The sequence below is a fragment of the Trichosurus vulpecula genome, chromosome 7 (genome assembly GCF_011100635.1).
Source record: "Trichosurus vulpecula isolate mTriVul1 chromosome 7, mTriVul1.pri, whole genome shotgun sequence".
Taxonomy (NCBI): Eukaryota; Metazoa; Chordata; class Mammalia; order Diprotodontia; family Phalangeridae; genus Trichosurus; species Trichosurus vulpecula.
The window spans coordinates 31,700,886-31,718,493 of NC_050579.1; the positions used below are offsets into that span (position 1 = coordinate 31,700,886).

The window sequence follows — 17,608 nt, forward strand, 5'->3', positions numbered from 1 at the left end:
CAGTTCTACTATAAACCAGCTGACTCAGAAGGTTGGGGAAGGTGGTGAGTCTGGCTGGAATCGCAGCCTTAGGGGTGGAAAAGATGTCAAGGGAAATATGAATGAATTGGGTGTCGTAAGGGAGGGTCCTTCTGGTTGGATGGCACCCTGAACTGAATTCTGGCCTCCTAGACAGATTGTGCTGATGGAGAGATGGGCACTGGCTGGACTTCACTCTCCTGTTCCATCCCTATTTCTTACCAGCACATCCCTCCCGACCCCCTTGAGAGGCCAAAACCAAAACCTGAAGGTAAAACAAGACCAAAAACTCTGGTCCTCCATTTCACATCTGGACACCAAGTGCTATATCCATTTATGAGACACTGGCTCCCCCTATCGACAGTTTTGAAAATTACTGGGACCAATACCTTTAAAGAAGGAGTCCCAAGTGGAGTAAGACTCCTTTTGTGGTCAGCTGAGCTGGGGAAGGGTCCTAGAATGTCAGAACTGGAAGGAGATTTTAGGGGTCTTCTAGCTCAGCTCCCTAATTTTGTAGATGGGGAAACTGAGCCCTGGAAGACTGATGGGGATGTTCTGGGGCACATTTCTCTACCCTTTGAGGGTGGTGGAAGTCAAAGGTTGTTGACAACCTACTGAGTTCCTGGGAAAGCCCAAGAAACTTTTAATCAAGGTGTGAAGCCAAATTATCAAAAGGAGTAATGATGGTAGAGAAATTAAGGGTGAATTTCTGGTCTGGATGCTGGTCATAACTGGTACTCCTGTACCTGTGGCAAGGGTCAGCAGCAGCAGTGCCATACATGCCCTCAGGCACTTGCAGAGGTCACCTTGAGTGGGGACTTTGGAGGGACTGAGGTGCTGACCGGGGGCCAGCTGCTAGTCTGCTAGCTTGCCTAATTACTTTCACTAACTATGATCCATGATTTCTATGTTGTTAAAGAATGGCAAGTGTCTGTCAGCACCCAGCAAATTTCAGCGCCCTGGGAAAACCCTTGTCTGCCTGGTTATGGCTGCGCTGGGTATAGCACTGTGTGAGGACCAAAAAACTCACTTTGGCCAAAAACCTTTATTCCTCTCTCCCAAAGTCTCTACTAAAAAACTTGGAGAGCAGAGGGAAGAAGCAACGAGGGCCATGACCATTGTGCTCTTTGAGGCATATGGGCATATTAGAAAGAGCCCTAGTTTTGGACACAGAGAAACTGAATTCAAATCCTGCCTTGATCACTTGTGTATAATTGTTCACACATATATGATTTTGGGCAAGTAGTCTCCTCTTGACCTCAGTCTCCTCTTCTGTAAAATGAGGGGGTTGGACAAGATGGCTTCTGAGGTCCCTTCCAGGCCTATGGTTCTTTATGATCCCAATGTCTTAAAAAAATTCTTTTCTTTCCTTCCTTCCTTCCTTCATCCCTTCCTTCCCTCTTTCCTTCCTTCCTTCTTTCCTTCCTTCCTTCATCCCTTCCTTCCTTCCCTCTTTCCTTCCTTCCTTCCTTCATCCCTTCCTTCCTTCCCTCTTTCCTTCCTTCATCCCTTCCTTCCCTCTTTCCTTCCTTCCTTCCTTCATCCCTTCCCTCTTTCCTTCCTTCCTTCCTTCTTTCCTTCCTTCCTTCTTTCCTTACTTCTTTCCTTTCTTTATCCCTTCCTTCCTTCCTTTTTTCCTTCCTTCCTTCCTTCCTTCCTTCCTTCCTTCCTTCCTTCCCTCTTTCCTTCCTTCCTTCTTTCCTTACTTCTTTCCTTCCTTTATCCCTTCCTTCCTTCCCTTTTTCCTTCCTTCCTTCTTTCCTTCCTTCCTTCCTTCCTTCCCTCTTTCCTTCCTTCCTTCTTTCCTTCCTTCCTTCCTTACTTCTTTCCTTCCTTTCTTCCTTCCTTCATCCCTTCCTTCCTTCCCTCTTTTTTCCTTCCTTCTTTCCTTCCTTCCTTCCTTCCTTCATCCCTTCCTTCCTTCCCTCTTTCCTTCCTTCCTTCCCTCTTTCCTTCCTTCCTTCCTTACTTCCTTCCTTCCTTCCTTCCTTCATTCCTTCCTTCCTTCCCTCTTTCCTTCCTTCCTTCTTTCCTTCTTTCCTTCTTTCCTTCCTTCCTTCCTTCCTTCCCTCTTTCCTTGCTTCCTTCCCTCTTTCCTTCCTTCCTTCTTTCCTTCCTTCCTTCTTTCCTTCATCCCTTCCTTCCCTCTTTCCTTCCTTCTTTCCTTCCTTCCTTCCTTACTTCTTTCCTTCCTTTCTTCCTTCCTTCATCCCTTCCTTCCCTCTTTCCTTCCTTCCTTCTTTCCTTCCTTCCTTCCTTCCTTCCTTCCTTCCCTCTTTCCTTCCTTCCTTCTTTCCTTCCTTCCTTCATCCCATCCTTCCCTCTTTCCTTCCTTCATCCCTTCCTTCATCCCTTCCCTCTTTCCTTCCTTCCTTCCCTCTTTCTCCCTGTCTCTCTTTCTCTGTCTCTCTCTCTCTCCTATACTTACTATCTTTCTCATCTTATTTGAGCCTCACAAGTGATGAAGGAGATGTTACAACCATCCATTACCAATTGCTCTCCCCCCTCTGTCCTCCCCTTCCCCACTCAAAGATCTAATATTTTCCTAGAATGATATTTGGGCTCTCCTCTAAAAACTCGGGGAATTATAACCCCGAGAGGCTGGAGAAGTAGAGGGAAGGAGCCGTCAGGGTCAAATGGAGGGTGAAATGGTATTTGACAAGGTTTTAAGCTCACTGGTGAATTTTGGGGGGTTCCACAGCTGATTTCTTACAGGGTAGCACTAATTTCCAACACTGGGGTCACAACTTCTCCAGTCTTTTAAGCATCTATTAAGCACTTACTGTGTAGGCAGCAGTGTGGGATTGAGGCTAGGCGGCAAATTGCTTAACCTCTCAATGCTTCAGGCAACTAAGATTATTAGTTACAGAACAGGTGCTGATCTGTGTTGGTAGAGGGAGTTTCCATACTGGGAGTTCCTGAAAATCCCAGCTATGGTCCAAAATTGAAAATGTGCAAGGCATGATGCGTAGGGGCAGCTAATTCAGATTCTGGGGTTAAGGAGACAGAGGTGGACAGTGACCATAGAGACTGGTTCCCCTGCCAATGCTGTAGACTGTGATGGCTTCTCATTCCCCTGGTCCCCTTGTCCCACTCCAAGCATTACATGAATGGTAGGCCTGGAGCCAGTCCCCAGGATAGATTTCTGGATTCTCCAGTGGATACTTCTGAAATCTCAAACTGGAAAGGATTTCAAAGGAACTTCAAAAATGAAGTCCAGAGGGGCTTGCCACAGGAAGTAAGTGGACAGGTCCGGTGATGCCAAGTTCAGCACCCTTCATGGCACTGCCTCTTCAGGTCTCATGACCTGAAATCATGCTCATGCACATCCTTCGTGGAAAGACTGGCACGCCTCAAGTTGAGGATACCCTGGCTCCCTCCCTTGGGCTTCTGAGTTTATAAAATCCTTTCTTCCTTCAATTTCTCAGTCCCCCCCTCACCCCACCCCTACCTTGTGCCACTCCCCGATCCACCCATCGCCGAGAGCCCCCAGGTTCACCAGCTGTCACCAAACTCAGTGTTTATTGATTTTGTTACAATGGATAGCATTAGAACATCCGAGCCAGGAAAAAAGGGAGACAAACCAACCAACCAACCTTCCAGCTCCTCACAAACACCAGAGTCACTAAGGCAGGCGCATGGCAGCACATGCAGCATCATGGATGCACATACAACATGAGCTGTGGGGCCCACGGCACACAAGGGGATGATGGGGCAGACAGGTCCCCAAACAGGCAGTGCAGAGTCTGGGGGCAGAGGAGGATGGGCAGGCCTAGGATAGCATTCTTCTCCCAAGAAAAGGATATTTCCCCTTTTTTCTAGTAAATGACACAGCAGGCCCACAGAGGAACTCCAGAAGGCCCCAAATGGCAAATGCACCCTCACTGTGCCCTCCCACCTAACAGGACCTACCAGGCTCCTGCTGGTGGCGGGAGGAGATGGAGAAGGAGAAAACTGGGTGCAGAATAACAATAAGCATGCTAAGGGCAGGGAGGCCTTGGGGGGGCCCTTCCTGGACTTCCTCCAGAGGGGAGACTACCATTGGAGGCAGAGGGAGCCTAGCCCCGGGATTAAGAGATGTTTGGTCTGAGGTGGCACCCTGAGGGAGCCCCTAGGAGCCCTGCTCATGGTTCTCTACATTCTATGGAGTTGGCTATGTTGGGGGCCAAGGTCAAGGCCCCCTCCAAGCCTAGGGCAGTGTTGGCACTTGAGAATAGAGGACCCCAGGGGTGCCCAGCTATGGGCTCTGGCCTCAGCTAGTCAATCAGAGGCTTAGAAGGGTGGAGAGGCAATCTCCCTCGTTCCCTCTCCTATGCCCCCACCCTAGGGGTAATCCAGCCGTGCCCCTGGAGCTTCTCTGCCTCCTTAACTCCCCCTCCCCCATGCCTTAGCCAAGCAGCAGCAAGGTCAAGGGAGAACAGTGAGGTCAGGTGGAAGGATCCAGCATCCTGGTATGACTCCATGGGGACGTTCTGGAGTAGGGTTCCAGGGGAGCAAGGAGGCACCTGTAGGAGGGGACAACAGCCTGGGCTTCTTTGGAGCTCCAGGGGGAGGGTCCCTGAGAGGTGTGGGCTCCCACCTCTTGTGCCTTCTCCATACAGGCCAGTGCTGCTTTCAGCAAACCTGGATTTACAAGCAGACTGGGGCTCAAGCTTTCGCTCTTACAAAAGTATTTGCACTAGGAGCCTTTAAGAAACAAGTTCTCCTTAGAGCCTTCAGGAGATTTCACTTTACATATTTTTTCAGGACCACAGACAGCTGAATACACAAAGGAGATACACTTGTGCAGGGGCTGGTGCCTGGAGCAGGTGGTTTGTTGGTGGAGGGATTATAAAAGCAGGCAGTAATGCTGGAGGGGTTAGGGACTTTGGGACAGCTCCAGGCTGTTCCCTGCCCATTCCTCCCTTCCTCCCAAATATCCCTGAATTAGTCTCTTGGGTCCCACTGGGGAACTGGGAATGGGCACAGAAATGCAGGGGACACCCACAAAGGGAGCTCCAGAATTTCTCCCACCCTTAGTCCTCGAGAACCTTGGTCCAACACCCATCCCTATTGTATAGCAGGGTAGAAGTCTAGCCTCCAGAAGGAGGGGGAGTGTGACCAGACCTAGGAGGGCAGCTGCCTGACCACCCGTCCCTTTCCCCAGCTTCTCTGAAGAGACAGGGGCCAGAGGCATTCAGTAGGGGGCCGCCTCCTGCAGCCTCTAGAGCCTTCCTTGAGTCTGGCCCGAATCTCTTCTCTTTATCTGGGAAGGGCATCTCAGGCCAGATTCTGGGTCCTTGGAGAGCCTTAGGACATGCACTAGACCCCTGAGGGCAAGAACACCTCTCAAGAAGGATCCCCCTCTGGTGGTCTTGCCTGGGGCCTCTGTCTATTCCTAAGGTGACCCTGAAAGGGATTTCTTTGGGGCTGGGGTGGGGGTAGGAAGGGAGGTAGTTGTCCCAGAGAGTATCTGTCATAGGCCTGAGGCTTCAGGGGTCCAGTGTGGGCTGCCCCAAGCCAAGACCAGGAGAGAGCTCTCTAACTCCCAGTCATTCCTCCCTCTGGCCCAAAGACAGGTCCCATAGGCTAGCCCTGGCCCAACCCATGGGAAGGCCTGGGGTCTCTCAATCTCCGAATTACTTTTTTTTGTCTGCATTCCATGGAAGATGCCTCAGGAGCATGATTCAGGGTTCAGGTTGGTGGGGTTAGGGAGGGTGCTGATAGTCCCAGCAGGGCCACCCTCTGCTTGCCCTGTGCAGGGGGCCTGGTCAGCCTCAGCTGCCTCCTCTTCGGCCTTCTCTCACCAAAGCCACTGCCAGCTTCACTTGTTTTCAATCAGTGTCTGTACTTTGTGGACCAGGTCCCTGGCTATCCTCAGGATCTCCTGGGCATCGTGATGTTCTGCTCGCTCTGCAGGGAATACATGCAACAGGTGTGGGGGTCAGTGGAAAACGGGGCTGTGAAAGCAGCAAGTTAGGATGCACTGGCCCTATCCTCATTGGGTTCTTCCTTAGGTCAATCAGGCTGCCAGGGCCTCAGGAGGCTTGGATACTATCTGTCCTGTCTAGAGGAACATGACATGGAATTTGAATTCTCAGGAAGCTTCCCTGCTTGGGGCCGGCAGTGGGAGGGAGGTGCTGGAGCCAGTCAAAGAAACCCTAGATTTAGAGCTGGGACCAACTGGATCGGGAGTCAAAAGACCTGGGTTCAAATCCCAGTTTTGCCACTTACTACGAGTATGACTTTGTGAGTCACTTAACCTCTTTGGGCCTCTGTTTCCTCATCTATAAAATGAAGGGATTGAACCAGATGACCACAGAGGGCCCTTGTAACCCTGAGTCCTATAATCCTAGGATACAATGACCTCTAAAGACATGTTCCCATTGCTGCTAGCACCCATCTGCTGTGCCACCCACAAAAACATACTGGCTATTGGGACTTGGTGGTCCCCACAGGCCCTCCCCTCAGGTTCATACCATTGAAAAACTTGATAATGTCTGTGAAGTCCATGTTGTTATCTCGGATGATCTCCCGATATCCTTCCACCAGGGCCAAGGCAATGAACAGGACAAAGTGTTCAGAAGAGATGTGTCTGGCAGCCCAGATAACTTCCCACACAGCAAAGACGTCTTCATAGAGCAGCTCTGTATTGGGTGTGGGGGGGTGGGATTGCGGAAGCAGGGTAGGAGGTTACACATCCCTAAGCCTGAGAGATGTCTGCAAGGTCCTAGGACCCTGTAAAGAAGCCCAATAGCCAGTAAAGAAAAGTCTATGCTCATGTCCAAGGCCACCATCAAATGGGCAATCCCATCCATGCCCTACTAGATCTGCTGAGCAAATAGGGTTCGTCAGTACTCGAGTGGGCGAGGTCCTGGATTTCTTGGAAACTCAATTCCAAAGAAGCCAGAGTTCTGGCTCTGCGGTATTAGGGAAAGAACACTAGCTTTGGGGAGAGAGGTCTTGGGTTTTCATTCTGGCTCTGCTACTTTGCCCAATTTCCTCATTTGCTGAATGAGAAGAGCTGGCTGGGTGTGGGGGTACACACCTGTAATCCCTGCTGCTGACAGAGAGGCTGAGGTTGGTGAAGCACTTGAGTTTGAGAGTCTGCAGCAGCAGAAGGGCTAACGTTGGGTTAGCTTCTGTATTAAGTTGGATACCATTTTGGTGAGCCATGGGGCAGGGCTTGAGGCAGGGGTAGGTGGAAGGAGACCAGGCTGCTTAAGGAAAAGTGAACCAACCCAGATCGGAAAAATGGAGTACGTTAACGTTTCCATGCCCAGCACTGGGATCATGCTGTGAATAGCCATTGCATTTCCAGCCTGGATGAGAGAGGGTAACTCAGTCTCAAACAAAAAAATGAATTAATCGATAGATTGACAAACTAACAAACGAATAAAATGAGGGGAGCTGACCCATGCACACCAAAATATTTCAAGCAGCACTTATGGTAGCAGCAAATAACCAGAAACAAAGTAAATATCCATTGACTGGAGAATGGTTAAAGAAGCTGTGGGCATGCATGTAAAGAAATACTGCCCTGTAAGGAACAATGAATATGAAGAATTTGGAGAAGCATGAGATGACATAATTGCACTGATGCAAAAGTGAAGTAATTAGAACCAGGAACGCATTATACACAAGGATGTAGATGGAAGGAACAGCTACAATAAAATGGTCAAGATTGAAAAGGTGTGAAAATGTAACGATCAAGTTTGGCTCCAAAGAAGAGACATAAGAAAGTGCCTCCCTCCTTTCTCTGTGGAACACTGCGTAAAATGTCAGACTGTTGATGAATTGCTCGGTTTTGCTGAACTTTTTTTTCTTTTTAAATTCATTGTTGTAAAGGATGTCTATCTCAGAAAGGAGAGGGAAATATTGGAAAATTGCAAAGTATGTCATTTAAGAACAAAAGATATCAACAAAATTCTTTTTTAAAATGAGGGGGTAGGATTAAACACTTTCTATCTCTCTTCGTAGCTTTAAATCCAAAAAATGCTGTGGTCTCTGGACCTCTGCTTTCCCACACTATGCTGCCATCCTTGGCTCAGCACAAATATGACCTAGGCCTAAGCTGAGGCCCAAGGGTGGGCTTCTTGCTTTTTCCCTATGACAACAGTGAGTTTCCGAATATCTTCCTGTTCAAACTGTTTTCCGTAACCCACATAACTCCACCCCTGATCAATCCTCCATCCCAGTAAGATATCCCAAGGACAGAGAACTGTGCAACACTGTCTCTGTCTCCCTTTTCTTGGTCACTGTGTCTACCTGTCTCTGTCTCTCTCTCCCCCATCTCTGTCTCTCTTTCTGTCTCCTCTCTCACTCTCCCTCCCTCCTTCTTTGTCTCTCCTTCATTCCCCTTCTCCCCCTGCCCCCGACCTCTCTCCCTCTCTCACCTCTCTTGAAATCAAGCAGGAACCATCGATAGCAGAAGTAGAAATGAGTGTAGTCTCCATTCTGGTGCATCAATTCGAAGAGTTCTGAGTCTAGGATCTGTAAGAGGAGGAAGGGAAGGGAAAAGGATGAGAGGAGGAGGAAGAGGAAGGGAGAGGTGGAAAGGGAGAGATGGATGGAAGGAGGTGAAATAGATGGAAGGGAGAGAGAGTAGGGGGAAGAGGAATGGAGGAGGGAGAGATGGATGTATGGAAGGAGGATAAATGAAGGGAAGGAGGGAGGGATGGAAGGAGGACAGATAAAGGGAGGTAGAAATGGAGAGGGGGAAGATGGAGAGAAGGAAAAACATATAGAAGGAGAGAAGGAGGAAAAGGTAGCCCCAAGCTGTTGGTCAGAATGCACATACTTGGAGACAAGCACCCAAAGCCACTCAGACACTACTTCAAAGCTGTCTATCTCTATGTCTGACTTTGGTGTCTGCCTGGGGTGTTCTTCTAGATTCATGTGGCATTCTCGGTAGTGTGCCTGCTGTTCTCATTGTCCTCACTGTCCCTCCCTGTCTTGTCTCTCTCTGGGCAGGTGTTTGGAAATGCAATCTATAGATTCTGAATGCAGATTGAGGCAGACTATTTGCTCTCTCTCTGTCTTTTTTTCTTCTTTTTTGGTTTTGTTTCTTCTTTCTCATGATTCATTCCATTGGTTATAATTCTTCTTTACCACTTGACTATTGTGTAAATAAGTTTAACGTGAATGTATATGTAGATTCTATATCGGATTACATGCCATCTTGGGGGGAGAGAAGGGGAAAGGGAGGGGAAGAAAATTTGGAACTCAAAAACTTGTGGAACTGAGTGTTGTAAACTAAAAATAAAAATAAATTAAAAAAAGAAACACAATAATCATTCTTAAAAAAAAAAAAGAAATGCAATCCCACCCTACTGATGCAGTATTGCACTTCCCAACTGCTGCCCCCTGTTGGCCTCTGCAGCTTCTGTCCACCCATTCCTCCTGAGTCTGCCTTCTTGGACCAAACAGGACAAAGCTAACCCTTCTCCCACCCGATGACTCTTCAAATATTTGACAACAGCCTATGCCTCTGTCTCTCTGCTCCTCTCTCTGTCTCTGTCTGTCTCTCTCTGTGTCTGTGTCTCTGTCTCTCTGTCTTTCTCCCTCTGTCTCTCTTTGTCTCTGTCTCTCTGTCTTTTTCTCTCTTTTTGTCTCTGTCTCTGTCTCTCTCTCCCCTGCCTCTCCACTCTGAGTCTTTTCTTTCCCAATCACTTCAACCCCTCCTCAGATGACATGGACTCGGGAGGTCCTTCACCAGCTTCATCTGGACACTGTCCAGGTCATCAATGTCTTCTTAAAACAGAGAGGCGTGAATTTGATCCAATGCTCCAGGTGTGGTATGACCACAGGCAGACAATCACCATGTCATTCCCGGAGGTTCTCTCAGTGGAGATCACAGTGGCTTTCTCCCCCGCCCTGTCATGCTGCTGACTCAGTCCACTAGAATCCCAAGATCTTTTTCAGAACATCTGCTATCTTAACTTTGCCTCCCCACCCCATATTTATGAAGTTAATTGTTTGAATCCAAGTTTCATCTTTTACATTTATCCTCATAAATGTAATCTTATTTTTTATGATTTAATCTTATTACTTATTATTTAAATTATTCAGCTTAATGAACACACTTATTGAGATTTTTTGATCTGATTCTGTCATCCAGTAAGCTATCCTTCCTGGCTCTGTTTCATTAACAAACGTGACGTATAATTAAATGAGAAATTATAAATAATGCATGTAATAAAAGAAATGATAATTATGTCTTTTATAAAGGAGGGTATTGGGGACATTATTGGGATGTGAATGTGGCATAAAAAATCAAAATACAGTCATAAAAATAGGCACTCTTGGAGTCAGGAAGACCTGAGTTCAAATTCTGCCTTAAGCACTTACTGACTGTGACCCTGGGCAAGTTACTTCACCTGTCAGCCATACAGCTTCCTAAACTGTATGGCGGGGGTAATGATAGAATCTCTGTCCCAGGGTTGTGAGGATTAAACGATATAGTATTTGTGAAGCATTTATCACAGTGCCTGGCACATAGTAGGTGTTTAATAAATGTCTGTGTGACCCTGGATAAGTCATATAAACCTTATCAGCCTTAGTTTCTTCTTCTGTAAAATGGAGACAATCATCACCTACCTCAGATAATATGGGTAAAGCACTTTGCAAACCTTAAAGTACTATGTTAGTGATTACTACTATTACTCTTACCACCGCTACTACCACCACTACTACCACCACTACCACTACTACCACTACTAGTACCACTACCACTACTACCACCATCACTACTACCACTACTAGCACCACTACCACTACTACCACCACCACTCCTACTACTACCACCATTACTACTACTACCATTACTACCACTACTACCACCACTAGTACCACTACCACTACCACTACCACTACTACTACCATTACTACTACTACCACCACCACCACTACTACCACTACCACTACTACCACCACTAGTACCACTACCACTACTACTACCATTACTACTACTACCACCACCACTACTACCACCACTAGTACCACTACCACTACTACCACCACTAGTACCACTACTACTACCACCACCACTCCTACTACCACCACTACCACCATTACTACTACTACCACCACTACTACTACCACTACTGCTACTACCACTACTACCACTACCACAACCACTATTCACCACCACTACCACTACCACCACCACTACTACTACACATTTAAAAATGAAAGCAAATTGCACCTACAAGCTGTTTTAAAAAATATATCTGTACAATGATTTTTGCTGTTTCTGTATCCCCAGAGTATTATATACAGAAAGCATTTGATATATGATTGTTGACTGAGAGGCTCATCATACCTCTCAAGATTCTAGCAAATATTTATTAATTACCTACAGCATGCAAAGCAACCTACTAGGAACCAGGGCAGATATAGCATTTATTAAAGAGAGAGGAGCACATTATTTAGTAGCAATGACCAAGGAGAACTAAATTGGGAAGTCCAGAGCCAGTTCTATTCCCAGCTGTGTGATCTCAGACAAGCCCCTTGCCCTCTCTGGACCCCAATTTCCTTCTGAGAACATGAAAAGGTTGAACTCAATGATCTTTAAGGCTCCTCAAAGCTCTGCCACTCTAAAGATTCATGATATCTGGCTAGAGATAAAGGATGTGACAGCTCCAAGTGAGGACTCTAAGCAGGTAAGCTGGCAGGTACCTACCTGGATGAGTGAGCGCATGTTGGCAAAGTGTGTGTCCATGGCCCCACCATTGGGGAAGTTTTGGCTCATCCTCTTCATGAGTTGACTGAAGCAGCTATAAGCCAGCTGATCTGATGGGAGAGTGGGTGTTGGGGCCTCCAGTGAGGGGAGGGCATTACAACCTTGGCCATCTCCCAGCATGTTCTGAGGCCTCTGAGCCCAAAACACCATCTCCCCCCTCCCCCGCAAACCTCAGGAGGTTGGTACAAGGTAGGGACCAGATTCACACTTCAAAGAATGAGAAACTAAGACCAACAAGTTGAACCCCAGCTATCCTGGAACCAACTTTGCATCTTCTCTGGCTTCAGTGGCCAATAAGATAAAAGGACACCAACCTCACCCCCTGCCCTGCCCCACCCTACCATCACCACCCAGGACCCCTGAGTACCAAGTCCCAGTCACCACCCTCCCTCCCACTTCTCCTGGGCTCCCAGGAGCCCTCACCATTGTCGAGGATGACCATGAGGGGTGCCAGCAGGTCACACATGCCCTGCACATAGCCCACATCCAGATGCTCCCATACATAGCTGTGAGGCCCAGGAAAGGAGAATTAGTCAATGAGACTGACCCCAGGTTCAGGCCCAATCAACAAATAAGCATTTATTAAGTATCTACTGTGTACCAAGAATTATGCTAGGGATTTTTTTCTTGGAGGAAGAGAAGGACAAGGAGGAGAAAGAGAAGAAGAAACCATTATCATTACCACCCAGGGAAGAAATAACCACCTTCTCTCCTTCTATTCTGTGCCCTGAGGTTCTGTTGCTGGTGAAGAGAGAGGGTATCTGGCTGATCTAGGTTAGCTGTAGCTACTGAGGCAAGCGGGATGGGAAGGGAGCTGGAGGAAAGAATATCCTGGGCACTTGGGGGTTGGGAGCTGCCAGCTCTCAGGGCCTCTGGAAGCTGATCAGTGAAGGACTGAGTGAAGGCCTCCCACCCCTCAGTCTCCTCTTCTGAAAACCAGGGAGCACCTAGTCCCTGGCAGGTTGGCTGAAGCCTCCCTGTGAGGGCCTCTGTCCAAAGTCACTAGTCCTCATCTCTCTAGATGCTCAGGGCTGCCAGCTGAGCTGGAACCTGAGAGGCCATGATAGAATGAAGAGATTTGGGGGGCTTGCTATCCCTCTTCTGCCCCCCTTAGGATCCCTCCTTTTTGCCTTCAAACTGTCACAGCAGGAAACCACCAGGGAAGAGAGCACTGGCCCAGGAGGCAGAAGATCTGAGTTCTAGTCCCAGCTTTCTCACTATCTTGCTGTGTGGCCTTGGGCTTGTCGCTTAACCTTCTGGGGCCTCAGTTTCCTCGTTTGTTAAATGAGGTGATTAGACTAGATGGCTTCAAGTCAAATCCCAGCTTTGCCACTTACTATTCCTGTGACAAGCCATTTATTCTCTCTGGGCCTCAGTTTCCTCATCTGTAAAATGAGGCGGTTGGACAAGATGACCTCTTCCATAATCTCTGAGATTCCTTCTAGCTTGAACATTCCCAGGTTCCACTATAGAAGCTCCAAACCTGTGGACCTGCCCTCTCCCTGCTCCTCTCAGCTTTCCCCCAAACCGCCAGCACCTGCACATGATGTTTCGAAGCTTCTCCAAGTTGGTGGGCGTGAAATACCAGTAGTTTCGGTCACATCGTTGCACGTCCTTGTCGATCCGGTGGAGGTTCAAGGCCACTGTGTCCAGTAACTCTATCTGAGGAAGGACCCCAGTATCCATCAGGGTTGGGCTTCCCAAGGCTTTATTACTGGCCCCTCCCCCTCAATCAAGTTCTTCTTTATTACTGGTCCCCCACCCCTATCCCAGGCAAGGTCTCTAGAGGACAGGGATGGGTAGGAGAGACTTAAGCAAAGGAACTTATGCTCTGGATATGTGCAGAGAAGAAAATCAGCACCCGTCTGCCAGGATCTGTGAGCTTGCTCACACCCAGAGGCAGGGGGATGAAATAGATGACCATGGGAGGTCTCTCTAGAAGCCTGGAACTATCAGTAAAGTTGCCCTAGGATTCCTGGTCGGTGGGGAGGGTGTCTAGGCCACTGAGACTCAAGGACAAGGGTGGGGGTGAGTGGGAAGGGGGTGACCACGTACAGTGTAGGCAGCAGCACAGACAGCAGTCAGTTCTTCTCCTGCCCCCAGCTCGTTGGACCGTGGGGTATCCTCCTGGGTGGGGTCTGGGGGCTCGTAGAGGGAGGCTCGGGGTCCAGAAGCAGATTGGTCTTGCTCTTCCTCCTCCCCTTGGTCTTCCTCCTCAAAGCCCACACTCTGTCCATCATCGATGCTGGACTGGACTCCAGAAGCCACTGAATAGTTGCGGGAAGATGGCAGTCCTGAGTCTGGTGAGTCAAATTCTACAGATTGCTGCTGCTCCACTATGGCAGTGCCTGGTGTTCCTGCCATTGGCACTGTGTCAGCCACAGAATCTTCAGGGCACTTTGGTCCCATATCAGGGGGATCCATCTCGTCTACAGAGATGAACACCTAGTGTGGAAAGAGAGCAATGGTGGCCATGTTATACATGGGCTACAACTCATGGTCAGGTGGTGGCCATGTTATTCATGGGTGATAACTTCAGTTTGGGCCAACTAGTTTAAATCCTTCATTTAACTGATGAAGAAACTGAGGTCTTTGGGGGTTAAATGGCTTGGTGCTAAGGGGTAGAGTTTGGGATCAAAACCCAGGTCCTTGGAAAGCAAATTGAGCACCCTTTCCATTGGGCCATTCTTCCTTCTCATAGCTCTGCATTTGTCCATTACTTCTAGAATCAACTTTCATCAATGGCCTGCCTTTCCCTAGTCCACCACTGGAAAGACATTCACTAAAATGGCCTTGCAGGAAGCTCCTTGCCCACTGTGGACAGAAAAGCACCAATGCCCTACCTTCCTGCTTCCCATCTCTGTAGCATAGGTTCAGATGTTGCTCACACAGAGGCTGGCTCAAAGCCACCTGACCCAGACTTTGGCAGAGAGGGTAAAGAGTAATTGGAATCTGTGTAAACATTTGAACATAATGGGTCTTCCCTTGGCCCTGGTCCCATTCCATCCTTCTCTAGGAATACTCTAGAAGCTTCAACCTTAGGATGCTGGAAACAGGGTTGAAGCATTCAGGCTCCTCCTGCTGACTCTAAGGTTGGCTAGCCAGACTGTATAGTAGAGTCCTAGCCTATAAGTATCTGAATAAATGGGACCAATCCAAGTCCAAAGAATAGCAGCGCTGCCTGGGCTGGGGTGCAGAGGTGCCCTTGGGAGCTGATTCAAAAATTCTAAGATAGAGGCTCTTGACCTGTCATATATCCTGGACTTCTTCAGCAATCTAATAAACCCCTTTCTCAGAATCAAGTTTTTATAAAATTGTAGAAAATGCCAAGTTTCAGTTCAAAGTGAAAATAAAGATGTATTTTTTCCTATCTAAGCTCACAGACCCCCTGAAATCTATTAGGAACCCCTGCTCTGGTGGATGTAAAGAAATCAGCAGATACTTCTGTTTATAGACCTAGCTGTGGCCAGTGGGACCTGATCACTTGAAGTCTCTAAGTCATATGGTCAACCTTGGACCAACGTTTATGTCTGCTTGGTTCTATGAGAAGGTACCCTCTTTTCCCCAACTGATAAATGGCCAAAGGATATGAACAGGCAATTTTCAGAAGACGAAATCATAGCTATCTGTAGTTATATGAAAAATGCTCTAAATCACTATTGATTAAAAAATGAAAATGAAAATAACCCTGAGGTACTGCCTCATTCCTATCAGATTGGCTAGTATGACAGAAAGGGAAAATGATAAATGCTGGAGGAGATGTGGGAAAATAGGGACACTAATATACTGTTGGTGGAGTTGCGAATTGGTCCAGACATTCTGGAGAATAATTTGGAACTATGCCCAAAGTTATAAAGCTGTATATATCCTTTGACCCAGAAATATCACTGCTAGGTCTGTATCCAAAGAGATAAAAGAGAAAAGGAGCTATATGGAAACAAATATTTATAGCAGCTCTTTTTGTGGTGGCAAAGAATTGGAAATTGAGGGGAATTGGGGAATGGCTGAACAAGTTGTGGTATATGAATGTGATGGAGTGCCATAAGAAAGGATGAAGGGGATGATTTTGGAAAAGTCTGGGAAGACTTATATGAACTGATGCGATGTGAACTGGGCAGAACGGGGAGATCCTTGTATATGGTGACGGCAACATTGTAACAATAATCAACTATGGAAGGCTTAGTTAATTTGATCAAAACCTGGGTTAAAAATGATCCAACACCAAAAAATGTTATCCACCTTCAGAGAAAGAATTGATGAACTCTGAGTGCAAATTGAAGCATATTTTTTATTCCTTATTTTTCTTGCTTTTTGGCAACATGGTGAATATGGAAATATGTTTTTCATGATTTCACATGTATAATTGATATCTCATATTGCTTGCCTTCTCAATGGGCTGGGGAAGGGCTGGAGGCAGGAAGAAAATATGGAACTCAAATTTTTTTTTAAAAAGGAATGATATAAATAAATTATCATTTTTAAAAAGGCATCCTCTGTTATTAAACTGCTAAAATCAAAGAGGAGAGTCACCATTAGTGACATGTGATTCAGAGGCAGAATTAAGTTATGGGCCCTTAATAAATACCCAGCTGGATCCAACCATTCTGGAGGACAATTTGGAACTAAGCCCAAAGAGCTATAAAACTGTGCATAACCTTTGATTCAGCAATACCACTGCTAAGTCTATATCCCAAAAATATCAGAAAAAGGGGGAATGGAAGGACCCATTTGTATAAAAATATTTATAGCAGTTCTTTTTGTGGTGGCTGAGAATTGGACTTTGAAGTGATGCCCATCAATTGGGGGTATGGCTAAACAAGCTGTGGTATATGATTGTGATGGAATATTATTGTGCTCTAAGAAATGACAGCAGAATGATTTCAGAAAAACCTGGACTTACATGAAACATGCAAAGAACCAGGAGAACATTGACACAGTAACCACAATATTGTACAATGAAGAATTGTGAATGACTTTGCTATTTTCAGCAATACAATGATCCAAGACAATCCCAAAGGACTCATGATGAAACATGCTATCCTTCTCCAGAGAAAGAATTGGTATTGTCTGAATACAGATTAAAGCATGCTGTCTTCCTTCCTTCATTTTTTGCTGCTTACTTGTTTGCTTCTTTTCTTTCTCTTCGAGTCTTCTTGCACAAAATTACTAATATGGAAATGTTTTACATAATTACACATGTATAATCTATACTGGATTGCCTACTGTTTCAAGGAGGAGGGAAGGGAGAGAGACAGAATTTGGAACTCAAAACTTAAAAAACTCAGATCTTTTAAAATTTCTTTAACATGTAGTTGGGAGAAAAATAAAATATTAAAAATAAATACCCAGCTGTTCTCAAGAATGGCTGTCTGCCAGTATTCTCATTGACATCATAAGCTTCCTTTTGTGTATTGTCTTCCTCCACCAGACTGTAAACTCCTTGAGGTCAGGGATTGTCTTTCTTGTTTATATTTGAATCCCCAGAGTTTAGCACAGTGCCTGGCGCATAGTAGGTATTTAAATAAATTTAAATAAAATAATAAAAATTTTAAATAAATGAATGTTTATTGACTGACTGATCAGATCAAAATTGATCAATGACTAGCACTTAGCCTTTAACTATGTACTTCTTTGTGAATAAATTTGTTTAAATGGATTTAAATAAAGCCACATTCGATGTTTTTGAGAACAACTATGTTTTCATAGTTCAGGAGAAAAAGGGCATGGGCCCTTTAAGAAGCAGGCCTGAAGGACCAGAAGGCCTGCTGAAGTGGTTACTGAAGACATCTATTGTATATAGATAGAAGTGGTTAATCTGTAACAGTTGCTCTAGAGAAGGGAGGGAGGGGAGGAATAGATGGGAGAAAG

General features: G+C 46.5%; 1 protein-coding gene across 2 annotated transcripts in view; it reads right to left on the minus strand.

Annotated features, from left to right (window-relative positions):
- Positions 1–3,521: 3,521 nt before the first annotated feature.
- Positions 3,522–17,608, minus strand: part of SGSM2 (small G protein signaling modulator 2) — a 76,004-nt gene continuing 61,917 nt past the window's right edge. Inside the window, exons 17-23 of one of the 2 annotated variants that reach the window (XM_036768608.1) lie at positions 13,796–14,185; positions 13,278–13,402; positions 12,164–12,246; positions 11,681–11,790; positions 8,394–8,490; positions 6,477–6,644; positions 3,522–5,910 (exon numbers count right to left, since the gene is read on the minus strand). In XM_036768608.1, coding sequence (XP_036624503.1) covers positions 5,822–5,910; positions 6,477–6,644; positions 8,394–8,490; positions 11,681–11,790; positions 12,164–12,246; positions 13,278–13,402; positions 13,796–14,185 — 1,062 coding nt within the window. In that variant the 3' untranslated portion in view covers positions 3,522–5,821. The remainder of the gene's footprint in view (positions 5,911–6,476; positions 6,645–8,393; positions 8,491–11,680; positions 11,791–12,163; positions 12,247–13,277; positions 13,403–13,795; positions 14,186–17,608) is intronic. The other variant, XM_036768607.1, reaches the window with a different exon arrangement.